General features: G+C 39.6%; 2 protein-coding genes across 3 annotated transcripts; both read right to left on the minus strand.

Annotated features, from left to right (window-relative positions):
* Window positions 1-495: 495 nt before the first annotated feature.
* Window positions 496-11,973, minus strand: LOC113168432 (zinc finger protein 664-like). Of its 2 annotated transcripts, none has more exons than XM_026369450.1 (2): window positions 11,535-11,973; window positions 496-2,267 (listed from the first exon to the last, which is right to left on the minus strand). In XM_026369450.1, exons 1-2 carry the CDS (start codon window positions 11,904-11,906, stop codon window positions 1,311-1,313), a joined length of 1,329 nt encoding a protein of 442 aa, XP_026225235.1. In that variant the 5' UTR covers window positions 11,907-11,973; the 3' UTR covers window positions 496-1,310. The 2 variants fall into 2 exon arrangements, with proteins under 2 accessions (XP_026225235.1, XP_033182550.1); XM_033326659.1 differs by lacking the exon at window positions 496-2,267 and adding an exon at window positions 5,866-7,753.
* Window positions 11,974-13,854: 1,881 nt separating this feature from the next.
* LOC113168659 (zinc finger protein 239-like) lies at window positions 13,855-15,010 on the minus strand. The gene is given in 4 exon segments (XM_033326728.1): window positions 13,855-14,031; window positions 14,033-14,455; window positions 14,457-14,770; window positions 14,996-15,010. Coding segments are annotated over 4 exon segments (834 nt in total). The 3' UTR covers window positions 13,855-13,949.
* Window positions 15,011-17,503: the final 2,493 nt, after the last annotated feature.

A 17,503-nucleotide genomic window follows, 5' to 3' on the forward strand; every position in this document is an offset into this window, starting at 1 on the left:
CTTCCTGATTATTTAATGATTTACCGCCAGTGTTTAACACATTCAGTGATGAAAATCACCAAGACAGTAGAAATAAGAACTAGTAAAAACAGATTCATCTAGTTGGTGTGGGTGGAGGTGGTGGAACAACCGTCCAATCACAGCGTAGCATATAAAGAGTATTTATTTAAACTACATCAGTCACATGAAGCTACTGTACTTTAAACTATTACTGAGGCTCTTTAGAATTAAAAACAGCAGCACAACATCGACAAATCAACCACAAAGCACAACAGCTCTTAATAATACTACTAAAAATGACCAACACTAGTCTCCAGTGTTGATTCAGTTTCATCTGTTCAACACTAAAATACAGAAGCAAACAAAACGACAAACTAGCAAAGATTATTGTTTAAACATGTTACAGTTAAAACTGATCCAGGTCTTTGGACGTGACTCCGTTAAAGTCGGACGTCGGCCAGTGAGAAGGTTGATTTGATATTTAGGATATTTTTGAGGGAGGGCATTCAATAAGGAGGTGCTTCTGATTATTAGACACATACTTTTTAATCAGCTGAAATGTTCGACATGACTGAACTTTTTAACGATCATGACAGGATCTTCTCGAGTCTGGGAAAATCCCACAACTGAATTTATGTGGTCACGACTCGTGTTTCTTGTCTCAAATAGAATCTCTGTAGCAGCAGAATGTTAAACTGCACCGAACCAACACATTTAGTTTCACACTAAACAGGCTTTTATCTCTGAGTGCACAACACCAACATATCTGTTGAGAGAGAGTTGTTCAGCGCTGAGCACTTGAACTGTGAAGCACAGCGTTCTTTAGGAACAAAGTACAAATGTGGGAAATATAAACTTCCATTCTTGTCGTCTGGATAAAATAGTGCAAGATTAAAAAGCTAACAGGAAAAAGCTAAATCAGAACTTTATAGTTGAATAATTAAATTTTTAATAACAAAAATGAGGATTGTAATTTTAAACCAGCTGCGACTTTCATGACCTGAGTCTCTATTTTCCAAAGGGATTTATGAAGACTGAGAAATCTAATTAAAGTAGGAAACGTTCAGCACATAGATTAAAGACGTGAGAAAACATCTGGCCTGTTCAGAGCTTCAACGATTTGCTGGTTTTTAAACTTCATAAGCTTGATAAACACCTGTGGCTGGTTAGTGTAGTGGTAACATCACTGCCTCCCATGTGGGAGACCTCCTCACGCTGCCCTGCCTACCATTGTATCTTGTACTGACTTGTAAGTCGCTTTGGATAAAAGCGTCTGCTAAATGACTAAATGTAAAAGACAAAGCCCAACGTCACAGTTTGCTCTTACTGTGAACACGTTGGTGCGTTTTTAAGCTACTGTTTTGGGAAAACGTTTTCCCGCACTGATCACACCAGTACGGTTTCTCTCCAGTGTGAACACGTTTATGGAGTTTTAGATTATCTAGTCTGGTGAACGCTGCCCCACACTGGTCACAGCTGTACGGTTTCTCTCCAGTATGTATCTGTTTATGGACTTTTAGATAAGTTATTGTGGAGAAAGCTGCCCCACACTGGTCGCAGCTGTACGGTTTCTCTCCAGTATGAACGCGTTTATGGATTTTTAGATTACTTAATGTGGTGAAAGCTGCTTCACACTGATCACAGCTGTACGGTTTCTCTCCTGTATGAACACGTTTATGGATTTTTAAATGACTTACTGTGGAGAAAGCTGCTCCACACTGATCACAACTGTACGGTTTCTCTCCGGTATGAACACGTTTATGAATTTTTAGAATATTAGATGTGGTGAATGCTGCGCCACACTGTTCACAGCTATATGGTTTCTCTCCCATGTGAACACGTATGTGGACTTTTAAATGATCATATCTAAAGAACGCTGACCCACAGTGATCACAGCTGTAAGGTTTCTCTCCTGTATGAACACGTTTATGGTTCTTTAAAGTATCAAACGTGGTAAAAGCTCGACCACACTGGTCACAGCTGTACGGCCTTGTTCCTGTATGAATCTGTTGATGGGTCTTCAGGTTACATGCCTGAGTGAATGTCTTCCCACACTGGTCACAGCTGTATGGTCTTGCACCTGTATGAAGTGTTTGGTGGGTTTTTAGATGACTTAATTGAGTGAATGTTTTCCCACACTGTTCGCAGATGTACGGTTTCTCTCTGGTGTGAACTCTCTGATGAATCTTTAGCTCTGAAGGTCTAGCGAAGGCTTTGTCACACTGCTGGCAACGGTGACGTTTGGGTCTCTTTGTGCTGCTCTGTTTCTGAAATGACAGACAGAAAGAGAGAGTAGGTTAGATCTCATGGTGCAGTGATCTGTTATATACGATTTATACACAATTACCTCGACAGCCATTTACAAATTTACAGACAGTAAACCATAATGCTGTGATTATTTGTTCTGGACTAGATTAAAACTCAAAAACATTTAATTTGGTCAAACTCAAACCTGTGTCTGGAGTTCACCTGTGACAAATGGAAGTGACCAATATTAATATTAATAACAGTTTACTTGTGTAATATAGTATGGTTATATGAATGGAAAATACTATTTTAAGTTAAACAAAATGTAATGATTAAATAATTTCCCCCTTTGCTGAAAGGCATAGTTACCACATATTATTGAAGGAAACGGAACAAAACAGTTTCACCGTGTTTTCACACACTTTCACTTTTCTGACAATTTCACAGAATAGGTTCATTTTGTTTCTGTTAAAAATATAAAAATAGCTCAACATAGCCCAACATTAGTCACTGCAGATTTGCATTTGTTGTTTTTATTGTTTTAGTTATGTGTTTGAATGTAATTTATTTTTATGGGTGCTGGTAAATAAAAATAAAAAACAGACATTATTACAGATTTTCTGATTCAATCAAGCACCTTTGAGTCCTCAGATTGAACCCATTTTTCTTTACTACTGTAGTTGCTTAAATTAAAAATATCTACTGAACTCTGCCCCACACTGGTTGCAGCTGTACGGTTTCTCTCCAGTATGAACAGGTTTATGATTTTTCAAAGAGCGTAACGTAGCAAAGGTTCCCCCGCATTGGTCACAGGTGTACTGCCGTCTTCCGGTATGAATCTGTCGATGGGTTTTTAAGCTAGTTGACCGAGTGAATGTTTTCCCACAAAGGTCACAGGTTTACGGATTCTACCGAAACATACTTCTACTGTCTAGACTTTCCAGATCTCTTTCAAATGTATATCTTTCTTTTGGAACTGGTTTTCCAAAGGAAAAGTGTAGTTAATTGATGTAGTTGTTGTTATTTTTGTTTATTGGTGCTAGTTTTACTTGTATCTCCATTATATATTCCACTCACCCTAACCGGCCAAGGCAGATGACCACCTAATCTCGGGCCTAGTTCTGCTGGAGGTTTCTTTTTCTAAAGGGAGTTTCTCCTCTCCACCGTCGTCTAGTGCTGCTCATGTGGATCTGCTGGGTATTTTATATATAAATATAGTAGTATTATTATTGATGCACTCACTTTTGCACATTGTACATACTGTTGTAAACAAATCTTCCCACTGATTTACCCATAATGATCATGGTCATATTATATACATATATTACATATATGTAATATACATTGCACATTTATTTAAAAAATCTCAAAATAATTATTTGATGTAGAAAAACTGTGCCTGAGTCCATCCATGGCAAATTAATACTTTAATAAGTGACTGTACAAGTTTAACTTCAGGACCTCACAGCACTGAAGCACTAGTTCTCACAAATCAGATGAAACAGTACTGTAACTTGTTTAAAACATTTTCTGAGCATTGACAAATGTGATCTGTGCTAACTGAAGTGAACACCACTGATCTGCAAACATAAAACTTTTGTCTTTAAAAACAGAATCTTTACTTTTGTTTTGTGTAGAATACAGTTTCACTCTGTGAAAGTTTTGTGACAATTTGCTTGAACATTTAATTATCTAATTAAAGTAAAGTTAAATTTAAGCCCATCAATTAAGCTAAAACCCCGTATATCACCCACTTCCCACAGGAACCCATTCTGTCTTTACAGACACTATGACGGCTTTACAGAACATTGATTGACTGTATTTATATTAGAAAAGCAGAAGTTAAGTAGATGATTATACTCTACTCAGTTTGTCTTTGAGTACTGTATGTTCTTAAAATTCTCATGTCCTTTATTTTAAGGGGAACTGGTTTCAGAGACTCAGTTAATTAACCAACCTAAATCCAGTACTGACTTTGCTTAATCAATCTAAGGCCTTTCAATCCCCTTATGGAACCCATTCATCTCTGCTCAATTTATGTTACTAAACTTATGAATAACTAAATCTCAGAAAATGAGTAAGCTGAAAAGAGTTTTAGTGGCAGCTTAGTTGATGGTCACAACCTGAAAATGAGATAAACATAAATGTCCTCTGATACAGAGGCAAAACATAGTATAGTTGTTATATATTATGTTATTCACATTATATTTTTAATAATAAATTTAAATAATAATTTCAAAAGGTTCACATACTTTTCCTATTACTCTATATGTTTGTTTCACAGTATACATAGTGTAGTATCATAACACTACATTGGACTGGAAAAATGGTGGAGTGAACTTAACAACGTACGTAACCTACTTCAGACCTTAAAAATATTATTACCTCATATTAAAATGTGAGACACACTAATGTATCACATTCAGTATCTAACCATGAGGCTTCTCACACAAAGACGAGTCAAATTGATAAAAACACAGTAGACAGTAGAACAAGTGACAAACCTGTCTTGGATTGAAAACAACTCCTCCTTATGTCTTTAGTCTCTTTATGATTAACTCACACTTAACACTGACCTGCTGATCTATGGAACCAATGGGATCATTGCTATAAAGAAGCTGTGGACAAAAGCCGAGTCCTGTTCTCCCCTTATTTTGTTTTTGTAGGAGAAAAACATCAAAGCAAAGTGCTGAAGAGATTCTGTTTCAAGAGACGTGAGAACAAGAGAGCAGGAACATTTTTTTGTAGAAGAGTTCTGTTTTCATCAGTGTTTTAAATATTAAAGTGAGGTGGTTGAGCGTGCAGAGTTCTGCAGCTCATTCCACCATCGTGGGATCACTGAGCTGTTTTCCTTGGTGTCGACTGTGTGGTGCTGGTACCACCAGACGACGTTCACTGGTTGAGCGCAGTGGACGGGACGGGATGTAGACCTGAACGATTGAATTGGGATTCATTATTGGACCACAGACAAGTAGGTGAAAACTCACCTGTCTCACGAAGGTCTAATCCCAGCTCGTGTTCCCTATTAGTGGATGAACTGGAAAAGATTTCTGTTCTATACTGTTCGTTTAAAAATATCCTGGTGTCTTTTTCGTAGTCCTCCTTTAGAAAAGTAGAACTGAAATGACATTTAAGACCAGAGCTAATGAAAGATTGACCACGGTGTAAAAGCCTGTGTGCTGAATAATTCTTATACTATATTATTATGTACAGTAATGTGCAAAAGTCTTAGGCACCACTATTTTTTTCTGTGTTTTGACAGTGGCATTATAACTTTAAACCTATTAATATTGTAGTCACCTTTGGAAAACCAGTTCCATTAGAATTCAGCTAGTGTTCATAGGAAAGATGTTCACAGTGATATAAAAAACTCAAAAATATCAGAATAAACTTTTGTCGGCTAAAGTGACAAATATTAAATCTACAGATTCCTGTAAAGGAACCAGGAGAGGTCAAGGACAAAACAGAAGTTTGCCACAGTTTTAGCACAAATCCATTAAACTGGTTTTAACATTAGCAATGAACACTGAGCAGAAGCCTTCAACAGCCAATCAGAGTAAACCAGGAAGTAAACTTAAGTAAAGACCAAACCATTAAATAACTGACAGAAACTTCTAATTCTTTGAAAGTGGAGCCTTTATTGGTCATTCTGAACAACAACAACAACAAATATCAATTTCTTTGATTTTGTATCATATGTGATACATCGGTGCTAAAACATTTCTTGAACAAACAAAAACCAACAGAACCGGCCGTGTGGAACAGTTCTGTTGTTATTTTTGACTAACTTTGTTCTTCAACATTTTATTGTTCATGGGCCAGAAAACAGTTTCTGTCCTTGTTCAGGCAAAGATGCACGCTGCACTTCACACAGTAGACATGGGAAAAGTGGTCTGTGCAGTGCTTGCATCTCTGTCTGGTTTCCCATGTCGGGAAGTGATCGATGCCATCCCTTATCACATCAGGGCCATCTCCCCCCCTTGCGTGGGGGAGATGGTGTTGCTTCTGGAGAGGACAGTGGTCTGCCACACTTCTTGCCCTTTCCTGCGCTTGTGAGAGAGGTGGCAACAGAAGCCTGAACCCTTCTCAGGGGCAGGGTTTCTGGCTGGTTTTTACTTTTTCCAGGTCTCTTTTGTAGCGGATCCAAGCATTTATTAGTGCCACTGTAACCGTGTGCCACCAGATGTACAAGTACCATCTTCGGGATCTGAAGTTGTACTTGTAAAGTGCAGTTAACATGTCAAGAAGATCCACTCCTCCCATGAACCTGTTATATGTGTCAACGATGGCTGGTCTGGGCACCATCATGTGGCTTTTGGCCTTCCGATCCCAACGCTTCACATTGCCAAGTGGTTCTATGACAACAAAGGAAGAGATCAGGTTCACAGCTTTGTTGTCAAACCATCTTACGACGATGACGTCTTCCTGTGACTCTGAAATCCAGAGACCCTCTACCCTTTTTCTTCAAGTCTTCCTCATCCATCAGTTGGTTTTTCTTCAGCCTGTTCATTCAGACTGTGCCTATGTAGTAGATTCCTCTTTGTTTCAAGTGCTTCACCAATGGAACTGATGTAAAGTCGCTGTCTGCAAAAACTTTGTGATTTTTTCCTGCTGGAAGAGTTGAAGTCATTTTCAGGACAACATCTCCACTAGCACCAACATCAGACTTCTCTTTGTCAGGATGCTCTGCCCCTGGGCACACTTTGTCCGGCACGTCGCCACATCTTGAACCCCCATCTGTGAGGTTTGTCTGTCATGCAGCACCGTAGATGTGATTTTTCTTTGAAAGGCACCATGATTTCATCAACAGCATGACATTCTTCAGGGGGTATGCTAAGAAAGCGTTGACGTAGTTGCTCCAACCATGGCCTCAGTTTCCACAGCTTATCTTTCTTTGCATCTTCAGACACATTGAGGTTGTCCTGGAAGTGGAGGAGCGTCAGCAACTTCAGGAATCGACCCCGTGACATCAAATCACAAACAGCAGGGTACCTCGTCTCCATTTCCCAGTAAGCTTGTACCCTGGGCGTCTGATTTAACCCCATGTGCATGTACATCCCCAGAACTTGCTCCATTTCTTTGGCATTAGTGTTCACTGGTTTTCCATCTTTCTGCTCACTGTTCAAGTTTGTTTCTTCTGAAGTTTCTTGGAACATTTTCTCTGTCACAAAATCTTTAAAATACATATATGGTGTCCAGGTACGCCTGTCTTCAGAGTTTTCATCAACACATTCCTCAAACTCAACAGCTGGAGCTTCAAACCTTTTTCTTTCCACTCTTTCCTTTTCACTTTGCTGCTTGTTGACTGGACTGGATTTGTTGTGTCCTCTTCTGAAGCTTTTGGATCTTCCTCATCATCACTACTATCTGATTTTTCCTCAATCCTTGCAGGAGGAGTCCATTCCTCCTCGTCATCATCATCATCTTCCCCTAGCTGCTCCATGTCACTAGCATTACCATCCAGAATCATGTTCATGGCCTCTTCAACACTGTGATATCTTTCCATCTAAAAACACAACACAGGACCACACAAAAAAGATTATTGTCTATTTCTGGTGTAATTTATTGAAAACCAGTAAGCTAAACGTTAATAGCACATAAAGGTACCATAGCAATCATCATCATCATCATCATCATCATCATCATCATCATACAAGTGGCATGTGCTAAACTTTTGCTCCAAATTTATGCAATTTAAATTTTGAATTAGGTAACTTTAAAAATAAAATAACTACATGCAATAAAATGATAATCAACTGATTTAGAGTTGTTTGACCTTATAAATCCACATTTTCAACACAGTTGAAATATTAAATTATTTCACATTACATCAGTCAAGTAACTGTTTAAAGGTTTAACAATTTAAATGTTTTTCTTACCTTAACAAAACTGACAAAGTTCTGTTTATCTTTCCTGAAATCTCTCAGTCTGGCGGTGTCACTGGAAAGTGCCATGGTTAATTAATTACTGCCCCCTGGTTAATTAAATAGTGTTAATTAAATACTGCCCCCTGGTTAATTGATTACTGCCCCCTGGTTAATTAAATAGTGTTAATTAAATACTGCCCCCTGGTTAATTGATTACTGCCCCCTGGTTAATTAAATAGTGTTAATTAAATACTGCCCCCTGGTTAATTGATTACTGCCCCCTGGTTAATTAAATAGTGTTAATTAAATACTGCCCCCTGGTTAATTGATTACTGCCCCCTGGTTAATTAAATAGTGTTAATTAAATACTGCCCCCTGGTGTAATATCTATAATAATAATAATGAATACTTTATCGATCCCCTTGGGAAAATTGTGGGTGGACAGCTGCTAGACAGTATGTCAACGCTACACTACGGGGTTTTGGTGTCTTGTCCAAGGACACCTCAGCAAGTAGCCAGGAGGAACCGGGAATCGAACCACTCACCCTGGGGTTCATAGGCTCTACCACCTGAGCTACTGCCGCCCCAAATGCATTTGCAAGTATCTGATTGTATACAATGGGTTTTCCTTGTCGGCTCAAAAACCTCTTACATGATAAATTTGGTGTTATAGAGATGACTTTATCACAACGGGAGAATAAAATTGAAACCATTGATGTGGAAGGAGAAATGCTGCTCCCCGGTCTCTAACTCTGTTTCAACACGTGGTTGTAAAGGACAAAGGCTCATTAACTGGTTAAACAACAAGAAGACACTGAAAGTACCACCAGCACAACATCAGAGACCAAGGCCTGCTACGCTCTGCACAGTCATCATCAGATCACTATAAGTCAGAAGGTGACGTTATCTAGAAGCCGAGTCATGAAACTGGACATAATACTTATCAGGTCGATCTAAGACGACAAAGTCCGGAGTCCATGAGTCGACTCCCAGATAATAAATAAGTTGGATTTTCTCTCCTCAGTGAGTCTAACTTCAGAGGGATTGAATTATAACAAGCAACCATTTTCAGCTTTATATTATAAATATATACAACATATAGAACAGACGATGCATTTATAAGAGCAAGGAGAGAAATAATCTGGTTTGTTGTGGAGCTGTGTCATGTTTCCTTTCACAAATTTAGAAATTCAAACTTGTTTTTTCAAGTCAGATAAAAGAAGAGGATTAGTTCAAAGTTTAAATACCAAGATGTTTTTATTATCGTATCTGATGAGTTCAGTGAGTGCCACCGTAACACTTAATCTTTTAATTAATGTCTTGTCATTAGTTTCCTGGAGGTTTCACTTGATGTAATTAGTCACTGATACTGAAATCCATCTGGTCACATTATGTAAAAGTCTGTTTCATTTTCAGATCTAAAGTAATGAGAATTAGGAGGAAGTGGATTCTTCTTAATATGATGTGAGGACCTGGTTACTGAGCCGGAAAACAACCAATTCATTCTGTTAGTTCATGTTCAGTTAGTTCATTAACCCACAAACTGAGAGTTCTCTAAAGACGAGAATTAAAGACGTGTTAGTGATTTAGGATCTAGACCTGTGGCCCCGTTAAACCCTCTAAATACCGGTCTCCAGGTCTGAGGAACCGTTTTTACCTGTGGACCCGTTAAACCCTCTAAATACCGGTCTCCAGGTCTCAGGAACCGTTTTTACCTGTGGCCCCGTTAAACCCTCTAAATACCGGTCTCCAGGTCTCAGGAACCGTTTTTACCTGTGGAACCCGTTAAACCCTCTAAATACCGGTCTCCAGGTCTCAGGAACCGTTTTTACCTGTGGACCCGTTAAAACCCTCTAAATACCGGTCTCCAGGTCTAGGAACCGTTTTTACCTGTGGCCCCGTTAAACCCTCTAAATACCGGTCTCCAGGTCTCAGGAACCGTTTTACATGTGGCCCCCGTTAAAACCTCTAAATACCGGTCTCCAGGTCTCAGGAAACCGTTTTTACCTGTGGCCCGTTAAACCCTCTAAATACCGGTCTCCAGGTCTCAGGAACCGTTTTTACCTGTGGCCCCGTTAAACCCTCTAAATACCGGTCTCCAGACCTCAGGAACCGTTTTTACCTGTGGACCTTTTACCTGTGGCCCCGTTAAACCCTCTAAATACCGGTCTCAGGGTCTCAGGAACCGTTTTTACCTGTGGACCCGTTAAACCCTCTAAATACCGGTCTCAGGGTCTCAGGAACCGTTTTTACCTGTGGACCCGTTAAACCCTCTAAATACCGGTCTCCAGGTCTGAGGAACCGTTTTTACCTGTGGACCCGTTGTTAAACCCTCTAAATACCGGTCTCCAGGTCAGGAACCGTTTTTACCTGTGGCCCCGTTAAACCCTCTAAATACCGGTCTCCAGGTCCAGGAACCGTTTTACCTGTGGACCCGTTAAACCCTCTAAATACCGGTCTCCAGGTTCAGGAACCGTTTTACCTGTGGACCCGTTAAACCCTCTAAATACCGGTCTCCAGGTCTGAGGAACCGTTTTTACCTGTGGACCCGTTAAACCCTCTAAATACCGGTCTCCAGGTCTGAGGAACCGTTTTTACCTGTGGACCCGTTAAACCCTCTAAATACCGGTCTCCAGGTCTGAGGAACCGTTTTTACCTGTGGACCCGTTAAACCCTCTAAATACCGGTCTCCAGTCTGAGGAACCGTTTTTACCTGTGGCCCCGTTAAACCCTCTAATACCGGACTCCGGCCTGAGGAACCGTTTTTACCTGTGGACCCGTTAAACCCTCTAAATACCGGTCTCCAGGTCTGAGGAACCGTTTTTACCTGTGGACCAGTTAAACCCTCTAAATACCGGTCTCAGGAACCGTTTTTACCTGTGGCCCCGTTAAACCCTCTAAATACCGGTCTCCGGGTCTGAGGAACCGTTTTTACCTGTGGACCCGTTAAACCCTCTAAATACCGGTCTCCAGGCCTCAGGAACCGTTTTTACCTGTGGCCCCGTTTAAACCCTCTAAATACCGGTCTCCAGGTCTCAGGAACCGTTTTTACCTGTGGACCAGTTAAACCCTCTAAATACCGGTCTCCAGGTCTCAGGAACCGTTTTTACATGTGGACCCGTAAACCCTCAAATACGGTCTCCCAGGTCTTCAGGAACAGTTTTACATGTGGCCCCGTTAAACCTCTAAATACCGGTCTCCAGGTCTGAGGAACCGTTTTTACATGTGGACCCGTTAAACCCTCTAAATACCGGTCTCCAGGTCGGAGGAACCGTTTTTACCTGTGGACCCGTTAAACCCTCTAAATACCGGTCTCCAGGTCTGAGGAACCGTTTTTACTTGTGGCCCCGTTTAAACCCTCTATATACCGGACTCCGGGCCTCGGGAACCGTTCTTGCCGGGTCCCCCATCGACACTGACCTGCTGGTCGCTGGAAGCTGCGGGGTCGCTGCTTCGCTGATCCGGGTCCTGGTCCTGGTCCGGGTCCTGGTTCTCCTCCTTGATTTCCACCGTGTCGATGTTCTGCTCCACCAGATCTAGCTCTTGGTTCTCCTCCTTGACTTCCGTCGTGTACAGGTCCTGGTTCTCCTCCTTGATTTCCACCCTGTAGCTGTTCTGGTCCATTAGATCCGGATCCTGGATTTCCTCCTTCATCTCTGTCACGTACTGGTCCTGGTTCTCCTCCTTGATTACAGTCTTTATCAAATGGTCTGGGTCCGGATTCTCCTCCTTTATTTCCATCTTGTAGTGGTCCTTGTCGGTAGAGACCGGGTCCTGGTTCTGATCGTCCATTGTTCTGGTTTTGTCATCGATCAAATCCACAAACTCTAAACTCCAACTGTCGCCGCCATCTTGTCTCTGAAACGTAGCATCATCTGAGATCTCGCGATACGTGGGCTCTAGAAATAGTCTCGCGTTAAGTGGGAGCTCCGCCCCTGGTTACTGTTGCTAAGGTGGAAACACGACTCCGTGATTTATTTTATTTTATTATTTTATTATTATTTATATATTTACATTTTTAATAAACCTCATTCTTTAATTTTAAAAGTTCAATCTCTGATCTTTTTCAAACTTTATTTATAACAGTAGAAGTTACAAGTTAACACTACAGAAACAAAATAAAAACCGGAGAAGTGAGTAAAACAAAGAAACTCAGTTATCTATTATAGTTATAGAAATTATAATAATATAATACAAAGGAACCTCTGTTATCTGGGTCTTTATTTAAATACAAGTCATGGTGATTTTTGCTAAACACAGTATTCACATCTACTTTTGATGTTTACTCCCTAAAAATAATAAACTATTTACTCTTGTGTGTCTTGAAATTACAGCGGGTCTAACATTTGTAGATCCTGTGGCCTCCAACGAGCCACATGCAGGTTTTAATTCATGTAATTTATGTAATTTCTTCATTTTATGATATTAAATGGTGCAGGCTTAAAACAGCAGTGCTTTCCTATAATAAACTGTTCGTTTTAATACATTGGACCTTGCATTGAAAGTGTTACATGTATATTCTTATGAAAATAAAGCAGTGAGGATTTTACACACAGCATTTGCAGTCGTGAACCTCCACCAAAGCCAGACACCTTTTATAACATGACACTATATATAAGAAACAAACAAACATGAATTTCAGTTTATTTTACAGGAAACAAACATTTGCTAAAGGTTCAGAGGTCACACTATAAAGCACATCTCTTTTGCGTGTACCTTTCCTGGACACATTAGGCCAGGTGGAATCTGCAAGGCCTGATATGACTGTCGTGAACTCGTCCAGGATTTTCCAGGTATTGTTCTTCATTATGACCAGGCGTTGGGTAACTCAACTGTTTTTCTTGTTGCCTTCTTTCTAGCAATATCTTATGCTACATGCTTTCATGTGTAACCACAAATGAATGCAGAACAGTAGAAGAGCATAGGTGGAAAATGAAACAATCCTCTGTAGACACTTCTCCTCTCCCTACGTGACTCCTTGATGTTGCTGTATTTGGTTTTGAAGGATCCTCTGACACCTTTACCTTCAGGTGATGCTATGTGATTCAGTTTTCAAAATCTTTATTTCTCAAAAACCTAAACATCTCCATTGTGATTGGGAAATATTTATAATTAGTTAAAGTTATGATCATTTAATTGAACACCTTACGTATTTTTAAAAGTCCGGGTTATTGGGAAAGATTTCATTCAGAATAAGAGTGAATTCCAAAAACTGGATGAAGGTTGACTTTTAATAAAACACAAAACTGTAAATGGTGAAAGGAAAAAGTTCATTTATTAAGGTACATTTACAGATTAGTATCAGTATATCGTTCACTAAATAAATAATAATCATGTTGACAGATTTTAGTTCAAAATATCATTAAGCATGTGAAACAAAGAGCTCAGTGAGGCCTCGAAGTGAGGAAACTTGCTACACTACATCTTACATTTATACTGTGTTTTTTCAGTAATATTTTATTTATTAACTTATTTTCCCAGAGTGGCATTATGACTATTGCTTTCAACTCTGAGTTAGGACACAATTAGCATAAAGATAAACATGAAAAAAAAAGCTGGTCTGGTTTTCAAACTACTTCATACAGACAAACCTCAACCGTGAAACACAATTTCATACTTCATCATTTATTGTGAACATGTTGATGAGCAGCTAACTTACTGTGCTGGAAAAAGGTTTTTTCCACACTGATCACACCAGTAAGGTCTCTCTCTCCAGGGTGAAACTCGTCTATGATTTTTAGATGATCATATCTAGCGAACGCCGCCCAACATTCGTCGCAGTGTAGGGTTTCTCTCCAGTGTGACCACGTTTATGGATTTTTAAAATGATCATATCTAAGCAAACGCTGCCCCCACACTGACCGACAGCTGTACGGTTTCTCTCCTGTATGATACACGTTTGTGGTTTTTTAAATGATCGTCTAGCGAATGCCGCTCCACACTCATCACAAATGTACGGTTTCTCTCCTGTATGTACACGTTTGTGACTTTTGAGAGTATTTAATGTGGCGAATGCTGCCCCACATTGGTCACAGCTGTACGGTTTCTCTCCAGTATGAATACGTTTATGGATTTTTAGGTGATTATATATAGCAAATGCTGTGCCACATTGATCGCAGCTGTACGGTTTCTCTCCAGTATGGACACGTTTATGGACTTTTAGATTACTCACTGTGGTGAAAGCCGCCTCACATTGGTCGCAGCTGTATGGTTTCTCTCCTGTATGTATGCGATAATGAATTTTTTGACTATTTAATGTTGTGAAAGTTGCTCCACATAGATCACAGTTGTACGGTCTCTCTCCAGTATGCACACGTTTATGGATATTTAGATAATCATATACTGAACGCTGCCCCACACTGGTTGCAGCTGTACGGTTTCTCTCCAGTATGAACAGGTTTATGATTTTTCAAAGTGCGTAACGTAGCAAAGGTTCCCCCACACTGGTCACAGGTGTACTGCCGTCTTCCGGTATGAATCTGTCGATGGGTTTTTAAGCTAGTTGACCGAGTGAATGTTTTCCCACAAAGGTCACAGGTGTACGGATTCTCTCTGGTGTGAATTCTCTGATGAATCTTTAGGTTAGATGGTCGGGTGAAGGTTTTGTCACACTGTTGACAATGGTGATGTTTGGCTGTCTTTGTGCTGCTCTCTTTCTAAAGTGACAAAGAGAAAGAGAGAGTAAGTTAGATCGTTTGGAAGAGTGATCCAACTTAAGGTATATACAGACACTGTAAAGCAGTTCCTTCAATGGTCCAATCAGTGTTAATAATATTAATATTACAGTTATAATCAGCAACAGATAGCAAACAGGCTACAGAGCAGTACAAAGATACTATTCAAATCATGTTAAGACAATCTATGAAAAGCCAACCTCTGACCAGCCCCAGTATCATTGTCCCTATTACAAGATTCAATTCAATTCAATTCAATTCAATTCAATTCAATTCAATTCAATTCAATTCAATTCAGTTTTATTTGATGCTCCTAATTTTAACTTTAATGTTTCTCAGGTGAAAAAAGGCAGTTCTAGAGATTTCTTTGATGTATGAAGTGAAGGAGATATCCTGATCAAAGATAACTCCGAGTTTCTTACAGTATTACTTGAGGCCAAACTAAGTCATCAATGGCGAGAACGTTTAGACATAGTGTCTCTGAGATTTTTAGGCCCAAACAGTATAACCTCTGTCTTGTCTGGATTTAGGAGAAGGAAATTGGAGGCATCCAGGTCTTTATGTCTTTTAAGCAGCTTGAAGTTTGACTAATTGATTAGTTTCTCCTGGTTTCATAAATAAGTATAGCTGGGTATCATCTGCATAACAATGGAAATTGTTTCCTGTGTGAGTGTTTCCTAATATTGCCTAAGGGGGGCATATATAAAGTATCAGTCCAAGCACAGAACCCTGTGGAAAATACCTTTAAGAATTTTAGAGATAAAGGGCAGATTGGATATTGGTCTATAATTTACTAAGACCCCTGAGTCCAGAGTAGGCTTTTTGAGCAGGGGCTTGACTACAGCAACCTTAAAAGCCTGTGGTACGTAGCCTATTTGTAAAGACAGATTGATCTGATCTAATATGGACATTCTGATCAAAGGTAAGACATCCTTGAGGAGTCTAGTCGGGATGGGGTCTAAGAGACATACAGAGACTACAGTGCTGAAAAGAAACCTAGGGTTGTTCTTATTTGCCTCTATTAATGAGGAGTAATATGAAGTTCTAGCTTTACGCAGGGCTTTTTTATATTATTAAACTATCTTTCCAGGCTAGGCAAGATTCATCTAAATTGGTGGAACGCCACCTCCTTTCCAACTTACGTGATTTCTGCTTTAAGCTACGTATTTGTGAATTGTACCATGGAGCTAACTTCCTCTGACTCACTAGTTTCTTTTTCAGAGGAGCAACAGTATCAAGTATTGTTCCAAGTGAAGTACCAGTACTATTAACAAGATAGTCCACTTGTGCTGGAGTAACATTGAAATAACTGCCTTCCTCTGTGTTGGTACATGGCTCTGAAATAAAAGATGGAATCAGTTCCTTAAATTTGTCAACAGCATTTTCATATAAACATCTACTGTAGTGAATCTTATCTGTAGGTTTAGTAAAGTTTGGTACTGTAAATTCAAATGTAATTAAGAAATGGTCAGATAAAAGAGGGTTTTGGGGAAAAACTATTAACTGATCAACTTCCACACGTATTCAGAATAAGATCAAGGGTGTGATTAAAACAGTGAGTGGGTTTATTTACATTTAGAGTCTAATAGTGAATTAAAGTCAGTGTTGAGGCAGTTATCATCAACATCTACATGGATTTTAAAGTCACTATAATGACTTTATCTGCACTAAGAACTAAATCAGATAGAAACTCTGAGAATTCAGTTAAAAACTCAGAGTAAGGGACAGGAGGACGGTACACAATAAACAACAGGACTGGTTTTGATTTTTCCAGTTAGGATCAGAGAGGCTAAGAGTGAGGCTCTCAAATGAATCAAACTATGTTTAGGTCTGGGGTTGATTAACAAACTTGAGTGGAAGATTGCTGCTACTCCTCCACCCCGACCTGTGTTCTAGGAACATGATAATTAACATGACTTGAGGGGGTCGACTCATTCAGAGAGACATATTCATCCTGCTGCAGCCAGGTTTCAGTAAGACAGAATAAGTCTATTTGATGGTCAATTATCAAATCATTTACTAACAGGGATTTAGACGAGAGAGATCTGATATTTAAAGTCCACATTTGATTGTTTTCTTGTTATTTTGTTCTAAGAGAGGAGTCGTCTTTATTTTATTAGGTTTTTATGAATAACTCCTCTTGTGTTAGTTTTGATAAATAATTTAGGTACTCGGGGAGCAGACACTGTCTCTAGGGTTATGGTAGTTTTGGGGGGTGACGGCTGTAAGGAAGCTGCAGAGAGGTGTGTAAGACTGCGTCTCTGCGTCCTGGGCTCCACTCTGACATGTCAGGGTTTAGGTCTTCTAATAAAATCTGTCATATTTCTAGAGAATTGTGATGCAAGATTTGGTCTCATTATTGTCAGATCCCTCTCTAACAATGCTTCTCTCCTAAATGACTTTATCCTCTCAAAGAATTTAGACTTCTTTTGTTGAATGAAACCTGGCTGAACATAAGTGAGTGTATCCAGCTACAAGAGCTCTGTCCCCTAATTTTATTTTTTAACTTCCCTAGATTAAGTGGTTGGGGTGGCCCTACCGCCCACCAAAGCAAACAGTAACGTTTTGTCAGAATTCTCCCAGTATGTTGCTGACATTGTTGTTAGGTATGACAAGGTAATTATTGCTGAAGACTTGAACTTTCATGTAGATAATAATACTAATGGCATGATCTTATCAGTCTAACTGAATATTTTATTCTGGTTCTACATGTTA

This window comes from Anabas testudineus, chromosome 18 (assembly GCF_900324465.2).
Source record: "Anabas testudineus chromosome 18, fAnaTes1.2, whole genome shotgun sequence".
In the NCBI taxonomy this organism is placed as follows: Eukaryota; Metazoa; Chordata; class Actinopteri; order Anabantiformes; family Anabantidae; genus Anabas; species Anabas testudineus.